This window comes from Perca fluviatilis, chromosome 17 (assembly GCF_010015445.1).
Source record: "Perca fluviatilis chromosome 17, GENO_Pfluv_1.0, whole genome shotgun sequence".
NCBI classification, from domain to species: domain Eukaryota; kingdom Metazoa; phylum Chordata; class Actinopteri; order Perciformes; family Percidae; genus Perca; species Perca fluviatilis.
Window position 1 is genome coordinate 29,571,333 of NC_053128.1, and position 16,572 is coordinate 29,587,904.

Below are 16,572 nucleotides of genomic sequence, written 5' to 3' on the forward strand. Positions count from 1 at the left end.
TTGAATTTCACCACACAGACACGCCACGTGACGGAACATTTCACATTAAAACACGCGGAATGAACTAGAGAAATTCACACTGAGGTTTTGAACTGTTCGGTCTGCATGGAGTGTCTCCTCAGCAGCATCCTCCTGGTCAGCTCTTTGGGGTGTCCAGGAGGAGCGGAGGGAAGGAAACTCTTTAGGCCAGACTCTTTCTCACCGAAACCACCTCCAGCTCCGGAGCTGAGGTCATAAACATTAAGGACGGGGGTGTTGGTGGAGCTGAGGGTCAGAGGTGGCAGAGATCGAGGCCTGGCCTGCGAGTTGTGGTCCAACAAGAAAGTTCCAGAGCCTCTGCGCTCGTACCCGGACAGCACTCTCCTGCTCGGGCCCGAGGTCGACAGGGACTCCCTGGAGCCCAACGTGCCGGAGAAATGTAACGGGGCGTGCCTCTTACCATCTGTTGAGTCTTTTGCTTTCTGCTGGGACTCCTCAGGCAGATCGTGGATGTCTCTAGCTAGCTGGGGGTCAGAACTGTAGATGTCCGCCCCGAGTTTGCGCCTCTGGATGATGCTGTGAAGGCTCGAGGAGGCCATGCTGTGAAGTGGAGCGCCAAGGTTTTTGCCACCAGAACAGGAGGAAGAAGAAGAGGCGAGAGAATCCGTTCCAAGGTTTGCAGAATGGAGGTTAGGGTGGGAGGCAGAGTGGGATGAAAGGAGACCTGGTAAGGATATCTTGTGTCCCACGTGTTCGGGGCATTCATTCTTTCCTTCTTCTCCTCCTTTGTCCCTCGCCAATCCTCCTCCATACCATTTGAAGCTGTCGGTCGTTGGAGTCGTGCCATCCAGTTTGGGAATTCTGAGAGCGAGGTCCTCAGTTTGGATGACGTCTTTGCCGTCTTTTAATGACGAGGCTGTGTAGGACGCTGGGACCTTGAGCCACGGCTCAGAGTTCAACCTCAGGAGGGGCTGCTGCAGGCCCTTCGCCGGCGCTTGGCCGAGCCTTTCAAACCGTGATGGGGAACGTAGATGGGAGCTTACGCCACAGGACTGGGCTTCTTTAAAGGAGAAGACAGAAGTCTTTGGGGGACATAAAGAAGAGGAGGTGCACTGTGGGGAGGTGATGAGCTGGATTTCAGAGGGAGATGCAGGAGCCGCTGACGCCGTTTTGTCCGTCTGATCGAGAGGACCAAGGGGCGGCATGCTGAGGTACTGCTTGGCTTGCAGTTTCCCACACGGGAATTGGTCGGTGGTTATGATGATCACCTCCTTCCCCTTGGCCTTGCACGTGTCGAGCATCAGCTTCAGAACCTTCCAGTCTCCGGCCATGACTGCGTAGACCAGCGCTGACGTCCCGGCCCGATCCTCCAGGCCGATGTCCGCTCCGCTGGCGAGGAGCAGAGACACCACCTCAGGGCCGGCCTGCTCCTGGCAGGCGTGCATCAGCACAGAGCGACCCTCCTTGTCCTGGATGTTGGGGTCTGCTCCTTTCTCCAGGAGAAACTGGACCAGCTTGACCCGGCTGGCGCTCTGGGCGTCGTTGTGCTGCGTCCTGCAGGCCACCATCAGCGGCGTCTGGCCTTGGCCGTCGCTCTCGTTGATGTAAGCGCCTCCCTCCAGGAGCAGCCGCGTGAGGCGCAGGCGACGCAGGAAGACGGCTCGTAGCAAGGGGTTACCTGAATCCATAGCTACCCCGTGGTTGCTGCCTTCTCCCTCCATCTCTCTCGGTCCCAGATCGGGCGGGTTTCGGAGACGTCGTCAGACAGGCTTCTGTGGAAAATGACAAAAACAACTTTCAGAGAAGTTGAGCAAGTTAAAGGAATACGCCACCGTTTGGTGAAATAGTTCTTATCATGGTCTCCCCTAGCTGTAGATAGGTGGGGTCTCCTCTAGCTGTAGATAGGTGGGGTCTCCTCTAGCTGTAGATAGGTGAGGTCTCCCCTAGCTGTAGATAGGTGGGGTCTCCTCTAGCTGTAGATAGGTGGGGTCTCCCCTAGCTGTAGATAGGTGAGGTCTCCCCTAGCTGTAGATAGGGGGTCTCCTCTAGCTGTAGATAGGTGGGGTCTCCTCTAGCTGTAGATAGGTGGGGTCTCCTCTAGCTGTAGATAGGTGGGGTCTCCTCTAGCTGTAGATAGGTGGGGTCTCCTCTAGCTGTAGATAGGTGGGCCAACGCATTTTTTGAGCATGCATTGTTTTAGTCCGGTGCAACACCGGCAGCGCCGCAGCTAGTTAGCTTAGCGTAGTGAATGGAATCCTATGTTGCCGGTTAGCATGTTGTGAGTAAAAGTGAGCCAACAAAAGACAAAAAAACAACCAAATTACTTGCACCGAGACAAAAAATGCGTCGGCCCACCTATCTACAGCCAGGGGAGACCGTAATAAGAACTATTTCAACAAACAGTGGCGTATCCCTTTAAGCTATTTTCATATACAAGTTCAAAAGTTGAGACATTTCTGAAACAGACACATGCATTCCAGGGTCAAACACATTACACAACAGCAACCCCCAAATTTGATTTTGTTTATTAATCATTCATCGTTTTATTCCAGTTGTTTTCTCTCATTTTTGGCCCTTCTATACTTTTGCGATCCAGAAAATGACATCACCACGTCTTTCACATCCAGCTTGAAGGCTCCTCAAACAAACGGCTTTCCGTCTCAACATGGTCGGCTGGAAAGCCGACCATGTCAAAGAGAGGGACACCACACTGGGAAAAGAAGAGGCATTTTGCTGGAGGGTGAAGGAAAACTTGAGAGATCTCTTTGTCAAAAACAGTGTGGAACATTGAGAGGCATTTTCGACTTGAAGATAAGGGACTGTTACTTTAATAATTAAGAGTACACAAATGCAATGTGTACTCTTGCACATGAGTACACATGTCGTACTTTAACGAACTCCTCCTAGAGAGTTAGATTTTTGCACACAATGTAGTTCATAAAATATGATGTTTTATTATAAATGAACCTACCCAACAATATAAAAACCTACAGTTACAGCTTTTTTCTTTTTTTCTTTCTTTTCTGCATTCAGTACTTACTTTTAATACTTTAAGTACATTTTCGTGATGATACTTACATACTTTTACTTATGTAACATTTTGAATGCAGGTCTTTAACTTGTGTAGAGTATTTTTACAGTGTGTTATTAGTGCTTTTACTTAAGTAAAGGATCTAAACACTTCTTTCACCAGTGCACAACAGCAATTATATAGTTTATTCATCATTCATCACTTAATTCCGGGTTGTTTTCTCTCTTTGGTAGCCTGACAAGCCAGACCCACATCAAGATGTTGGGTCTGGGAACTCTCCATTGACAGGGCCCCATCCGAAAGGCGGGATAAACGGTTGTCTTTCAAATTCCTCTGCATGTAATAGGATAGCGCTATGACCAACCAGAGCAACGAAGAAGGTGACGTAGATAGTTGAGAGATTAAACTTTTGCCGTATCAGGTCGGCAAAACTCCGAACACATCTTCCTTTTTTAAGAATGACTTCAGTGCCGTTCTTTGTTCTTCTCTCAAAGAAAAGCTGAACTCTAAGTCTTCCAGAGTCGCAGCCAAAGGCGATTCGAAAGACCGCTGTTCGCCAGCAGCAGCAGCCATGTTCATTGTTTTCAAGTAGCAGGAAGCATTGATATATATATATATATATATATATATATATATATATATATATATATATATATATAATGGACCAACAGATCCTGTTGCTCTGGACGGAGACCAGTGAAGGATATTAGAAGCACTTTTCCGGTGATCTCTTGCTTTACTGCGCAGCCTCCAACTGACAGCAACAACATTGATGTGACGTGAGCAACCTGTCTGAAAGTGTGAAGTCTTCTGGTAGCTGTGCCGAGAGAAATCTCAATCATTCCCAATCTTACAGAGATGGAGAGTGTAGGTATATGTAAGGAGATAACATAAGCACAGGCTAATTATTGCTAACTAACATGCTAGTTAACATTAGCAATTAAACCTAAACAGCTAATGTAAGTTGAAACTGCCTGCGAGCTTCTCCTGTACTATACGGTAATTCCCCTACAGTAAGTCGCTTGGTTATGACCCAATCGTTAGCCTATTTCTATAAAAACGTCTACTACGGAGCCATAACGTGAGGTACAAGGTAATGGAGCCTTTTATACATTGTCGTGTTTCTTTAGAACTAAACAATGGACAAATAGAGTCTTTAAACGCTTCAGATGTAAAGTTATTCGCAGTCAAGTGACGTAAAAAAAAAAAATGGCGGTCAGTGGAATGCTAACAGGAGGTGATACCTTTGTAGCAACAAAATGGCGCCATCGGAGGTTCGAGTTCTGAAGCGAAGCTTACCCCCTTGGCAGAAAGAGTAGGAACCGTCGCAACTCTCCCGTCGTTACGTTAAGTCCCGCCCACCGACTCTATACACAATGTGATTGGCCTGACCAAAATTTGGTTTTTGCAGCTCAAAAGTCAACGGAGAGTGCTTAGACCCCCTCTGGCTGCCAAATAAATTTGCTGCCAGGGGGAGTCTAGATTTCTAGGCTATCTCTTTGGTCCTTTTTACTTGAATGTGAAACATTTGCCGTTTGGAAAAGAAGAACGTATACAGTTCTTGTCTTTCTTGCATATAGGAATTATTCAGCAGCTGCTTTTCATGCTCGTCCTCCACAGCACCAGCAGAGGCAGCCACTTTCTATCAGCCTTTGTGCTGTTTGTCCTTGCTTTTCTTTATTAAACCAGATAAGGTGGCAGTTTCCAATGCTGAGTCACAGACCATGAGAGTGAAACATAGCGACAAACATTCTTTAAAGGAAAGAAACATTTTGTATGCTGCAACGGTATAAAAAGTGTGTGTGTGTGTGTGTGTGTGTGTGTGTGTGTGTGTGTGTGTGTGTGTGTGTGTGTGTGTGTGTGTGTGTGTGTGTGTGTGTGTGTGTGCGCTCACACTATAGCTTTAAGAGAAGGTAATTATAATTTAAGACTGTTCTCTATCTTTGAAACTGGTGAAGTTAGGGACTAATGTAAAATATATATGTGTTTCAGTTTTGGGGGTTAAATTATGGACTTAATGTAAGTTGAAAATGTGTACGTCTCTGTTGAGTTCCAAAAAAGCTTTAAAATCTAAAATAATCAACAGTTACGATACGAAGTAATTTGATTAAAATGGAAAATGACTAGGATTGTACTCAAGTATTGAGTTTCATTTAGTTCTGTTGGATTTCGGGGTGATTTTGTGGGGATTATAAGATCGACAAAAACAAGCCTCGGCTTCAGCCTGTTCCTTTTCCAGTTAGCTACGGTGGCAAATTGTGGGAATTAATTGTTGTTTTTTCATGAATGTTAACCGAAATAAGTAAAATATGGCTATCTCCTCCTTCTGATTGCATCACTGGCTCAGACACGAGCAGATCTTTTTTTGGTCTTCTTCTTCTTCTTCTTCTTTTTCTTCTGCTTCATCCTGCTGCTGCCGTCAGCAGTGACATCATCACTAAAACCGAGCGGGGCTCCTTCCGCTGGCAGCCTCACATGTCTGAGACAAAAACACCACCTGCATGGACCACGTTTGACAGACGAGGTGGAGGTGGCGTGCATTTAATCACGCTGTGCCTTTTTTTTTAGTCGACAGTTCAGTCTAAGCTGTTGCACAGATCAATCACTGAGTCATTAAAACACTTTGTTACACAATTCTACCAGTTTCTTATTGTTACCTGCATGCCTCGAATTCAAGGTACTTTACTTGAGTAAAAAAGAAAAGGAGAAAAGGAAAGTTCTCTGCGCTTCTGCAGACCCCAACAATCCGGTGCAACCAAGGCAGGACACAACAGTATAAAATAGCCAAAAATTGCCGGTGCAACACAGATGTCTTCTTACTTGATGGTTTTATTTCTTAGGGTGCATAACAGTGACTTGAGTATTTCCATTTTATGCACCTTTATATGTCTACTCCACTTTTCTTTTTAGATCAATTTTTAATTGTTTTTTTTTAAATGTTTAACATACAGAACAATGGTCAGTGTGCAGGACTTTCTCTAAGCTTTTGATCTGCTACTTTTGATCATATCCTACGTACCTGCCCGACAAAAGAGGTGTGCAAAAAAAAGCTTTCCTACGTTACAACATACTGAACAGACAAATACAAGTGAACAAGAACAAAGCCCTCTCCCACCCCCCACCCTCTGCGGCCTCGAGAAAAAAAACAACCTCTCACGCTCCTCTAATTCTTGTGACGCCAAGGTTACCAGAACTGATACTTGTGCTGCTGCGCTTTTCCACAGGTCTATAGTCGATAACTTGGCTTTTTTAATCCTTGCTGTAGAGAGCTCAAGCATGATTATGTCTAGAAAATACGCCAACCATTGTTTTATACAAAGTGAGTGGGAGAGGGGGGGAGCCAGCGTTGAGCTATCATTTTCTTGGTTGTCTGTCGAGCCGGCTAGCCAAACAACTAAAATCTTTTAAAAACCTCTTGGATCAGCAGTCGACTTATCGATTAGTAGCGGATGGAAAAAATAATCACACCTTTTTTTTTAAATCGTCGATTAATTGTTAAAGTAATTTTTAATGCAAAAACAGCAGAAAATGCTGTTTTCAGCCACTCAAATATGGAGATTTCCTGGATTTCCAGAATAAATTGAATATCTTTGGGTATTGAACTGACTTAACAAGATATTTAAAGCCACACCTCGGTCTTTGAGAAACAGATGGACATTTATCACGATATCTTTGACATTTTATAGGAGAAAATAATCGTTCGTTGCAGCCCTAATTGCCACAAAGCTGAAAACAGGTTCTGTTTATCTGATACCATGAACAGTTTCTAAACTGTTTTTTGGATACGTGGTTCTTGCAGGACAGCGAGCAACGCTACACACATATAAATGATATTTTTGCTGCCTCAACACCAGAATTTCCCATTTTTTGGGATCAATAAAAATCTATCTATCTATCTATTTAGCTGGACCTATGTCAGCTTCAGGGTACAGATATAAAGAGCCTCACTGTTCATCTGTTGTGGATGTAAACACCCTCAAAATGAAGCTGAAAGTCTGCACTTTATCTTCATGCTGTAGTCAAATGTTGGTCCCTTTCTAATGCTCACAAACTGCCCTCTACATGCTCATATCATACAGTGTATTGTAGTGTTGTGTTTCCATCCTGCCTGCAGATTGAGGATAGAAAAGTCCACTTCACCTGAACAGGCTTCGCTCAAACACTCATCCTCTCTAACAGCCCTCTAACATCACTGTGTGTGTGTGTGTGTGTGTGTGTGTGTGTGTGTGTGTGTGTGTGTGTGTGTGTGTGTGTGTGTGTGTGTGTGTGTGTGTGTGTGTGTGGGGGGTGGTGGCACATGTCTGAGCCGTGCAACACACTCTCAAGCAGACAATGTGATTAAATACAGCATCATGAAACAGGTTAAATACATAAAATTAAGCTTTACATCCAAGCTGGGGATGTGAAGACACACTCAACTCACGGTTCGATGCGATTCACAATTTTAAGTTCAAGATACAATTTTTTTTTTTTTACCGAATGAGCTGCAGTCAAATGACTGAAAAATATTCCTTTACTCATATGAACTGCGCAAAACCACAGATGTGTCCCCTTATCAAAAGTACAACTAAGATTGTATTTTATCTTAAATAACTAAAATTGAAAAGCTCCCACAAATCCCACATCAAAATAAATAAATAAATGGAAAAAATCACATAGTGACGTCTGAAGTCCAACAAGTGAAATCTAAAGTAGATTAGGTCCTAGCCCGTTTAAAAATGGCATTGCGATACATTTTCTTTACAATCTTTACATATTTATGTCTGTGTGTGTGTGTGTGTACTACTTACCAACCTTCAGTCAGGATGAGCCCTCTGTTGTAGACATCTACTCTCCGCTTGCAGAGCTGCGACTGACTGTAACCAGGCAGCGCTGAGTTGGTGTGTGTGTGTGTGTGTGTGTGTGTGTGTGTGTGTGTGTGTGTGTGTGTGTGTGTGTAGACAGGAGCTGCAGTGGTCAAGGTTTTTCAGCTCGTGTTTGTTCCTCAGACAAAGTAGAGTGATCCACGCTTGTTGTCAGGCAGGTCTAAAAAAAAAAAACCGGTTGGTCCATTACAGCAGCAGCAGCTCAGAGAGCCACGGAGGAGAGAACGGGGAAGGTTGACCGAGATAAACCCGCTGAAGGTGAAGCACTATAGCAACCCGGTGTCTCTGATTTGCCTCTCCTTTTCCTTCTTTTTTCTCTCCAGAGTATTGCATACATTCATGGCATTTCCAGTTACTTCTCATTGTTGATTACAGTAAACATACACTTGATTACTGGTGTTCATAACCAGCAATATATAAAACAATCAGCACCCCTCTTTCCCTCCACTTTAGATAAGACAGCATGTTACATTTATGCACTCTGATTTTTGCTTTTTATTGAAGGAAGGTCTTTCAATTTGTGGAACTGCCTCACTGGACTTTTCTTTCTTTAGTTACAAACAGAAAGGAAAAATGGTTTTGTCCACCTTATCAATGGCATCTCCATGACAACCGTCAAGGAGGCCGGATGACGGTACATGTTGTAATTGTGCTAGCGGAACTGTACTTTGTGTCTTGTGTGTGTGTGTGTGTGTGTGTGTGTGTGTGTGTTTGTGTGTGAGTGGGAGTGTGCACGCACCTGTGTGAGAAAATAAGATCCTGTGCATACACTTTGCATGAACATGGTTTTGATTATTGTGATGTCAGAAATTATGAGAATGCAGGGGGCGGAGCCAGATGTTGTAAACATTCGGGGCTATAAACCCAAACCCTATAGGGGGGGGCGTGTTCCCTCAGAAAGATTTTTTCCCCCCATTTTTTTTTTTTCATTTGCACTATTTTTCAAGCAATGTGATTATAGGACGCCTAAAAATCTGTAAACCATTTGTGAACCAATGATAGTCACAGAGGAAAAACTGCAGGAAGTAGGCCTAAGCACGTCTGTAAACGGGAGACTTGTGGGCACCCATAGGGCACGTCCCTCAAAGCTTTAGTGCGTAACTTTTTGATATTAATGAACGTCCGTTACATTCAAGCCGTTGCCAAATGAGCTGCTACAAATCTAATGAAGACTATCAGCTCCACACAACTCTCTCTGGATTTCTCAGTAGGACTATGTTCAGAAGATTGTGGCGTCCGGAGACTTTCCCGCGCAGAAACTCGAGTGAAGGTAATGACCTCTTCTGAAGAGTCCATCATGTTATGTCCTCCTTGGCTACTAGCAACTGTCTGGAGGAGGGGGGGGCGGGGGATGGGCGGGGGGGTGGTGGTGCACGGTCACTGAAGGCTTGTGTCATGTGGACACGCCAACAGTGTTGTTGTCATTGCGTAGAATTCCTCATGGGGGGAGACAGAAACTACGCACCATAGCTTTAAATTGCATCCATGTTTCCTTCCTTTGCTTCCCTACGAGGAAATGTGTTTCTAGAGGTCCTTTCCTCTGAAGCTTCACGTGAATACGTCAGCTGTATGGGCGGAGTTAGCAACGGCTTTCAGCCGCACGGCTTCAGGGAAGGCTGCTCTCGTGTATCCTCGCTCATAGCTCCTCAGAGATCCCTCCTCCATCCTCCATCCTCCATCCTTGGGGCAGGAATTACAGCAGAACAACTTCCGGTTCAGCCGGGGAGCAAGATGTCACATAAGAGACTTGGGATCCACCGATAGATCCTATTTTCATTCAGATAACTGGAGGTGAGAGGTCAAGGGACGCCTCGGAAAAACGGCCATGCCAGTATTTCCAAAAATTAAAAAACAAACGATATTTAGGTTCGTATGATACCAAAATCTAGCTTCACTCTCGCTTTACAACGGAGCCTGCTTAAGCTTTTGAAAGACAGTAAATTCAGCCATTAAAATTCCAGGCTTTTGAGAAAACATTCAGGGCTTTTGAGCCCCAGAAGCCCCTGGGAGAATATGAGTGATTCTTTGATTGATTTTAAATGTAACTTAAAACATTTAAATATAAAATACAGGCACCAAAGATGGGATAAGAAGAAAGGAAAGAGAAACCTGTTATGCAGTTAGTTATTACACTCACCTAAAGGATTACTGGGAACACCTGTTAAATTTCATGTTAATGAAATTATCTAATCAACCAATCACATGGTAGCTGCTTCAATGCATTTAGGGGTGTGGTCCAGGTCTAGACAATCTCCTGAACTCCAAACTGAATATCAGAATGGGAAAGAAAGGTGATCTAAGCAACTTTGAGCGTGGCATGGTTGTTGGTGCCAGACGGGCTGGTCTGAGTATTTCCCAATCTGCTCAGTTACTGGGATTTTCACGCGCAACTATTTCTAGAGTTTACAAAGATTGGTCTGAAAAAGTAAAAACATCCAGTATGCTGCAGTCCTGGGGGGCGAAAATGCCTCGTTGACGCTAGAGGTCAGAGGAGAATGGGCCGACTGATTCCAGCTGATAGAAGATCAACTTTGACTCAAATAATCACTCGTTACAACCGAGGTATGCAGCAAAGCATTTGTGAAGCCACAACACGCACAACCTTGAGTCGGATGGGCTGCACCAGCAGAAGACCCCACCGGGTACCACTCCTCTTCACTAAAAATAGGAAAATGAGGCTACAATTTGCACGAGCTCACCAAAATTGGACAGTTGAAGACTGGAAAAATGTTGCCTTGTCTGATGAGTCTCGATTTCTGTTGAGACATTCAGATGGTAGAGTCAGAATTTGGTGTAAACAGAATGAGAACATGGATCCATCATGCCTTGTTACCACTGGGCAGGCTGGTGGTGGTGGTGTGATGGTGTGGGGGATCCATCATGCCTTGTTACCACTGGGCAGGCTGGTGGTGGTGGTGTGATGGTGTGGGGGACCCATCATGCCTTGTTACCACTGGGCAGGCTGGTGGTGGTGGTGTGATGGTGTGGGGGACCCATCATGCCTTGTTACCACTGGGCAGGCTGGTGGTGGGGGTGTTATGGTGTGGGGGACCCATCATGCCTTGTTACCACTGGGCAGGCTGGTGGTGGTGGTGTAATGGTGTGGGGGACCCATCATGCCTTGTTACCACTGGGCAGGCTGGTGGTGGTGGTGTGATTGGTGGGGGGACCCATCATGCCTTGTTACCACTCGGGCAGGCTGGTGGTGGTGGTGTGATGGTGTGGGGGACCCTTCATGCCTTGTTACCACTGGGCAGGCTGGTGGTGGGGGTGTGTGATGGTGGGGGACCCATCATGCCTTGTTACCACTGGGCAGGCTGGTGGTGGGGGTGTGATGGTGTGGGGGACCCATCATGCCTTGTTACCACTGGGCAGGCTGGTGGTGGGGGTGTGATGGTGTGGGGGACCCATCATGCCTTGTTACCACTGGGCAGGCTGGTGGTGGTGGTGTAATGGTGTGGGGGACCCATCATGCCTTGTTACCACTGGGCAGGCTGGTGGTGGTGGTGTAATGGTGTGGGGGACCCATCATGCCTTGTTACCACTGGGCAGGCTGGTGGTGGTGGTGTGGTGTGGGGGACCCATCATGCCTTGTTACCACTGGGCAGGCTCGTGGTGGGGGTGTGATGGTGTGTGGGGGACCCATCATGCCTTGTTACCACTGGGCAGGCTGGTGGTGGTGGTGTGATGGTGTGGGGGACCCATCATGCCTTGTTACCACTGGGCAGGCTGGTGGTGGTGGTGTGATGGTGTGGGGGACCCATCATGCCTTGTTACCACTGGGCAGGCTTGTGGTGGGGGTGTGATGGTGTGGGGGACCCATCATGCCTTGTTACCACTGGGCAGGCTGGTGGTGGTGGTGTAATGGTGGTGGGGGACCCATCATGCCTTGTTACCACTGGGCAGGCTGGTGGTGGTGGTGTGATGGTGGGGGACCCATCATGCCTTGTTACCACTGGGCAGGCTGGTGGTGGTGGTGTGATGGTGTGGGGGACCCATCATGCCTTGTTACCACTGGGCAGGCTGGTGGTGGTGGTGTGATGGTGGGGGGACCCATCATGCCTTGTTACCACTGGGCAGGCTGGTGGTGGTGGTGTGATGGTGTGGGGGACCCATCATGCCTTGTTACCACTGGGCAGGCGGGTGGTGGATGGTTGCTGCCTTGTTACCACGGGCTGGTGGTGGTGTGATGGTGTGGGGGACCCATCATGCCTTGTTACCACTGGGCAGGCTGGTGGTGGTGTGATGGTGTGGGGGACCCCTTTCACCTTCAGAACTGCCTTAATTCTTTGTGTCATTGATTCAACAAGGTGCTGGAAGCATTCTCTAGAAAATTGGCCCATATTGATAGGATAGGGTAATACCGTGTTTGACCCTATCCTATCAATATGGGTAGGATAAATCCAATAAAGGATTATTAGGAACACGTGTTCCTAATAATCCTTTAGGTGAGTGTATATTAACATTAGATCATGTGATATGTAACTCTGCAGGAGTAAATACAAACCTGCAATGGCATCGTGATATACAAAACGCTGCATGATTATAAAAAAAGAAAAAGAAAAAGAAACCTGTTCTTTGTATCCTCTGCCCAGAACATTACTTAACCAGCTGGTCATTTTGCAGACCTGTAGCCATAGAAACACTGTGACTTCACAGCGCAGTTCATAAACCCACCACAAGATGTCAGCGCCTGACCATAAGTTACAGAGCCGTGGAGAGCCTTTGGCCAACTAGGGAATCTAATGTTCTGAGCTATCCCGTTACGCGATTGGTTCCGAGGTTGTCACGTGTTTCGTGGACTCCATGTTTGATACCAACGTCCATCTGATTCCTATTGACACAGCTAGTGCAGGGAATAGTGGGACATAAATGTAAACATAAATCACTGAAAAAAAATGCCCTACTGTTGCGCGTTTGGCTGCAAAGAAAGACAGGGAAGGGGCAAAAGATTTCACAAGTTCCCCCGTGATCCAAAAAAGCGAAAAGTATGGGAGCTGAAGGTGAAAAGAGCAAACTGGAGGGCAAATGACTACTCAATATTGTGTGAGGTAAATGTCAATTCCTCTCTTCGACTTATGATAGCAAATTACATAGGACAAATATAGTAATACCATCCGTTAATGTGTACCATGCTGTCAAACAAGTTCTAACACTGCTTTAGAAATTAACTAAGTTTGAAGTTAGCCATGCACTAAATGCTAGCGTTAGCTTTTTCTCTAGCACTCCTATGTACCTAAATGCTTAGAAATGCTTGTGATCTTGCCAATTATAGTCATGACTTGAATTTAAGCTAGTCTGACTTCAGTTGTCATCTGTAACTCAGGTGTAATATGCTGTGACCTCGCAGGCATGTCATTTATGTTGATTTAGATCACCAAATATTATTAATACATAACTTTGCCTCGGTTCCTACTAAGTTATTATTGCTATAGCGTGATAACGTTATGGTCCTGTCCTACCGAGATTTACACCTGACCAAAACACACTTTTTTACCCGTATGCTGTCGGTCGCATTATCATTGTCTTATCGTGTATTTTGTCAAAAGACTGAGTGAGTAACTTTGTGAAGAGTTCAGTTGCTAGTCGTGACGTTTTTGGAAGTACAGAAAACGTGTGTTTGTAGCCAGGGCTGCTCCCTCTTAGTCGATTAGTCGACTAATCGGTCGTTTTGGTCTTAAGTCAACTTAGATTTCTTTAGTCCATTAGTCATGTTTGATGCTTTTTTTCATGCTGAATGACTTATTTCCAAGAAACGTACGAGCACATCTCTGGTAAACACAAGAATTAAAGTGGTGCTTTGAATGACTGCATAGAAACTCAGATTTACAGGTCTGTCGATTAAATCAACTAATCGATTAGTCGATACAATTGGATGAGTGTTAGTCGACTAAGAATTTCTTCAATCGAGCCTGTCTTGCTTGTAGGACCACTTTGAGGAAGCAGCCTATGAGACTGGCCGAATTGATGGCCTGAGGAGGCTCAGGTCGACTGCTGTCCCAACGCAGTTCGTCTTCACACCACCAAAGACCCCTGGCAGAACCACCAGGCGCAGTACGAGGACAGAAGAGGAACCGTGTGTTGGTGGACAGGAACGTGTACAAATTGACCATTCATATTGTTCTACATCCTGTCCTGCATCCTTTGAAGTTCAAACAGGTAATTATGTTTAAAGTCAAGTGAGAACTGATTCAAGTTGTTTGGAAATCTCAGCACAAGGGGTGCAAAATGCAGGTGAAAAGTTACACATAATAGTGACGATACATGAATCAAAACACTAATTTACATAATCAAACAACATAAGGAAAGACACATTTTGTTTATTATTAATGTCAGTAATGTTTAAAATTGCAAACTCAAAAGTCTGAGCGTGACTGATACTACACCATTACATTTTTCTCAGTGTCTTTGCAGTCTGAGAACGAGACTGTACTGACGGTGTGTAATTCAACACATGTCTTGTTATGGCGTTTTTCCATTACATGGTACCTGCTCGACTACTTGGCTCGACTCGGCTCGGCCGCGGTGCCCCGTCCTCCTTTTTCCATTGCAGATTTACCACGATTTCATGGACATCGGAAAAACATTTTTCCGAGTTAAAACGTCACCATTCACCTCACTTCCTGTGGGAATCAGAGGTGGGAAACTCGGGCTAGATTTTGCTAACAGAGTTTCCCAGTTGGTGACGCGTTGTTGACTTCTCACTTTTGATGGAGGCGACTTTGGTTCACTGAACATATTTCAATGACAATAAACTGTTTATTGTGGACAAACGCCTCTGCCAAGAAACATGCACAGACATAACATGTTTCATATTATTCATAAATAGGCCCATGTAAAAAAAAACCCAACACATTATCTGTGTCCTTTCCCGTTGGTTGTCCTGCAGATAACACAAACAAACACCTGGCTATGTGCTGTTTCTATGCTCGTATAAGAAAACAGCAGCAAATCTTTTGTTATTGTGGCCTCCATGTTTTCACCCACCTGATGCTCTAGTCTAGGCTACGGCCAACCGTTGGTGGCAGTCATGCAACAAGTTGTTATGCCAAACGCCAATATAACAGAAGAAGAAGAAGAACACGCATCCCGAACATGTGAACGCTGGCAGTCGGAAAAACAACGTAATCAGGGGGGGCGGTCCCTGTTATTCCCAGGTGGCATGAACGCAGCATAATGCGACACACGCACACAGAACGTGGAAGGTGTGTTGTTTGTGATTCTCGGCATTTGTGGCCGTTTGCCAGAAGACACATTTAGTTTCAAAAGAAGCCGGAGGCAGCAAAAAAAAACAAAAAAAACACACACTGCTTGCTAAACTATTTAAAAATGTCGGGTTTGTTCAGGACACCCCCGTCTGTCGCTAGCGATGATGACGCAGTGATTAGTGACCGTTCTCTCCGACCAATCGGTAGTCTTCAGGTTTTCACGTCACCTTTTGGTATCGGCTCAGCTCGCTTGGAACCTGGGCTGAGGTGATACTAAAAAAAGTACTTTTTAAAGGGACTTTTTTCTTAATGGAAAACCAAAAAAGTCGAGTCGAACAGATACTATGTAATGGAAAAACGGCATTAGTCTGCATAGATGTTACACAAAGGTGTGTAAGAAATGTTAATCATGCTGCTTCTACTCTTTAAAAAAAAAAAAAATTCTATTCCAGATCTCAAAGTTGACCATGAAGAGTTTGATCTGAAGAACAACGCCTGCACTGGTGGGACTGTGAGCAGAGAGACGACCAGCGAGGACCTGGTCAGCCGGGACACGGTCAGCGATGTGGCGGTCAGCGGGGAGACAGCGGGCAGGGAGAGTGTCAGCGGGGAAACTGCAAGAGGCGAAGAAGAACTGAACGCCTTGAAAAACAAAGTGGCATCACTCCAGCGGGCTCTTGTAAAAGAAAGGAAAGAGAAGTGGAAGGTCATCAGGCGGCTAAAACAACTCGAAGCAAGCGTTTCAGGAGTCTTCAACACAAATCAGCTTTACAAACTTAGCCAAGCAAGTAGACGGGGGACAAAATGGTCAGCTGACACGATCAAAAAAGGTCTTCAATTAAAGTTTGCATGTGGTGCTAATGGATACAACCTGCTTCTTGCCCAAAATCAACCTCTGCCATCAGCTAGATCACTACGAAGAAGTTTGGAAGCTGTCCCACATTCGCCCCATAGGGGCCATCAGACGATAGTATCCAATATGGCGCCCATGATTTGAGTTGACCAAACTCTCTCTCTATACGGCTCTGATTAGTTACATACATCATGTGTAACAACTTTCAGTTTGAGTGTGAGTGTTTTTGCACAATAATAAATCAACCTATGGAGGCACAATTTACTTTTCTATCAATGACTTTAGAACGACAAAATAACATATAGAAAAAGCAGTTGGTGTGCTCAGAAATTCAAACAAATAATCAAGGAAGGGAACTCAAAAAGTAAAAAAAGGGAAAGGTCCAAGGCACTCTTCTTGCAAAAAGTTAAGAAGCCTTTATTTAGATGGCTATTTCATGTTGATATTGTAAGGAGGGGCGTAGTGCATATTTATAACGTACAATAGCCGTCTAGGCTAAATAAAGGCTTTTTAACTGAAACTTTGTCTTATAAATACAAAATATATACAATATTATTAGCTAGATAAATTGGTCCATTCCTTGGGAAAAAAATAACTAACATTTTTCTCAACCTGGACCCTATTTTCCTATGTTTT

At 45.1% G+C, this 16,572-nt stretch overlaps 2 protein-coding genes across 2 annotated transcripts; one reads left to right on the forward strand and one right to left on the reverse strand.

Annotated features, from left to right (window-relative positions):
• Nucleotides 1–7,847, reverse strand: ankrd34ba (ankyrin repeat domain 34Ba). The gene is made up of 2 exons (XM_039780362.1): nucleotides 7,801–7,847; nucleotides 1–1,751 (listed from the first exon to the last, which is right to left on the reverse strand). The coding sequence occupies exon 2, from the start codon at nucleotides 1,698–1,700 to the stop codon at nucleotides 75–77; it is 1,626 nt and encodes a 541-aa protein (XP_039636296.1). The 5' UTR covers nucleotides 1,701–1,751; nucleotides 7,801–7,847; the 3' UTR covers nucleotides 1–74.
• A 4,863-nt stretch (nucleotides 7,848–12,710) lies between these two features.
• On the forward strand, nucleotides 12,711–16,308 carry LOC120544985. Its single transcript, XM_039778902.1, has 3 exons — nucleotides 12,711–12,926; nucleotides 13,803–14,034; nucleotides 15,536–16,308. Exons 1-3 carry the CDS (start codon nucleotides 12,774–12,776, stop codon nucleotides 16,078–16,080), a joined length of 930 nt encoding a protein of 309 aa, XP_039634836.1. The 5' UTR covers nucleotides 12,711–12,773; the 3' UTR covers nucleotides 16,081–16,308.
• Nucleotides 16,309–16,572: the final 264 nt, after the last annotated feature.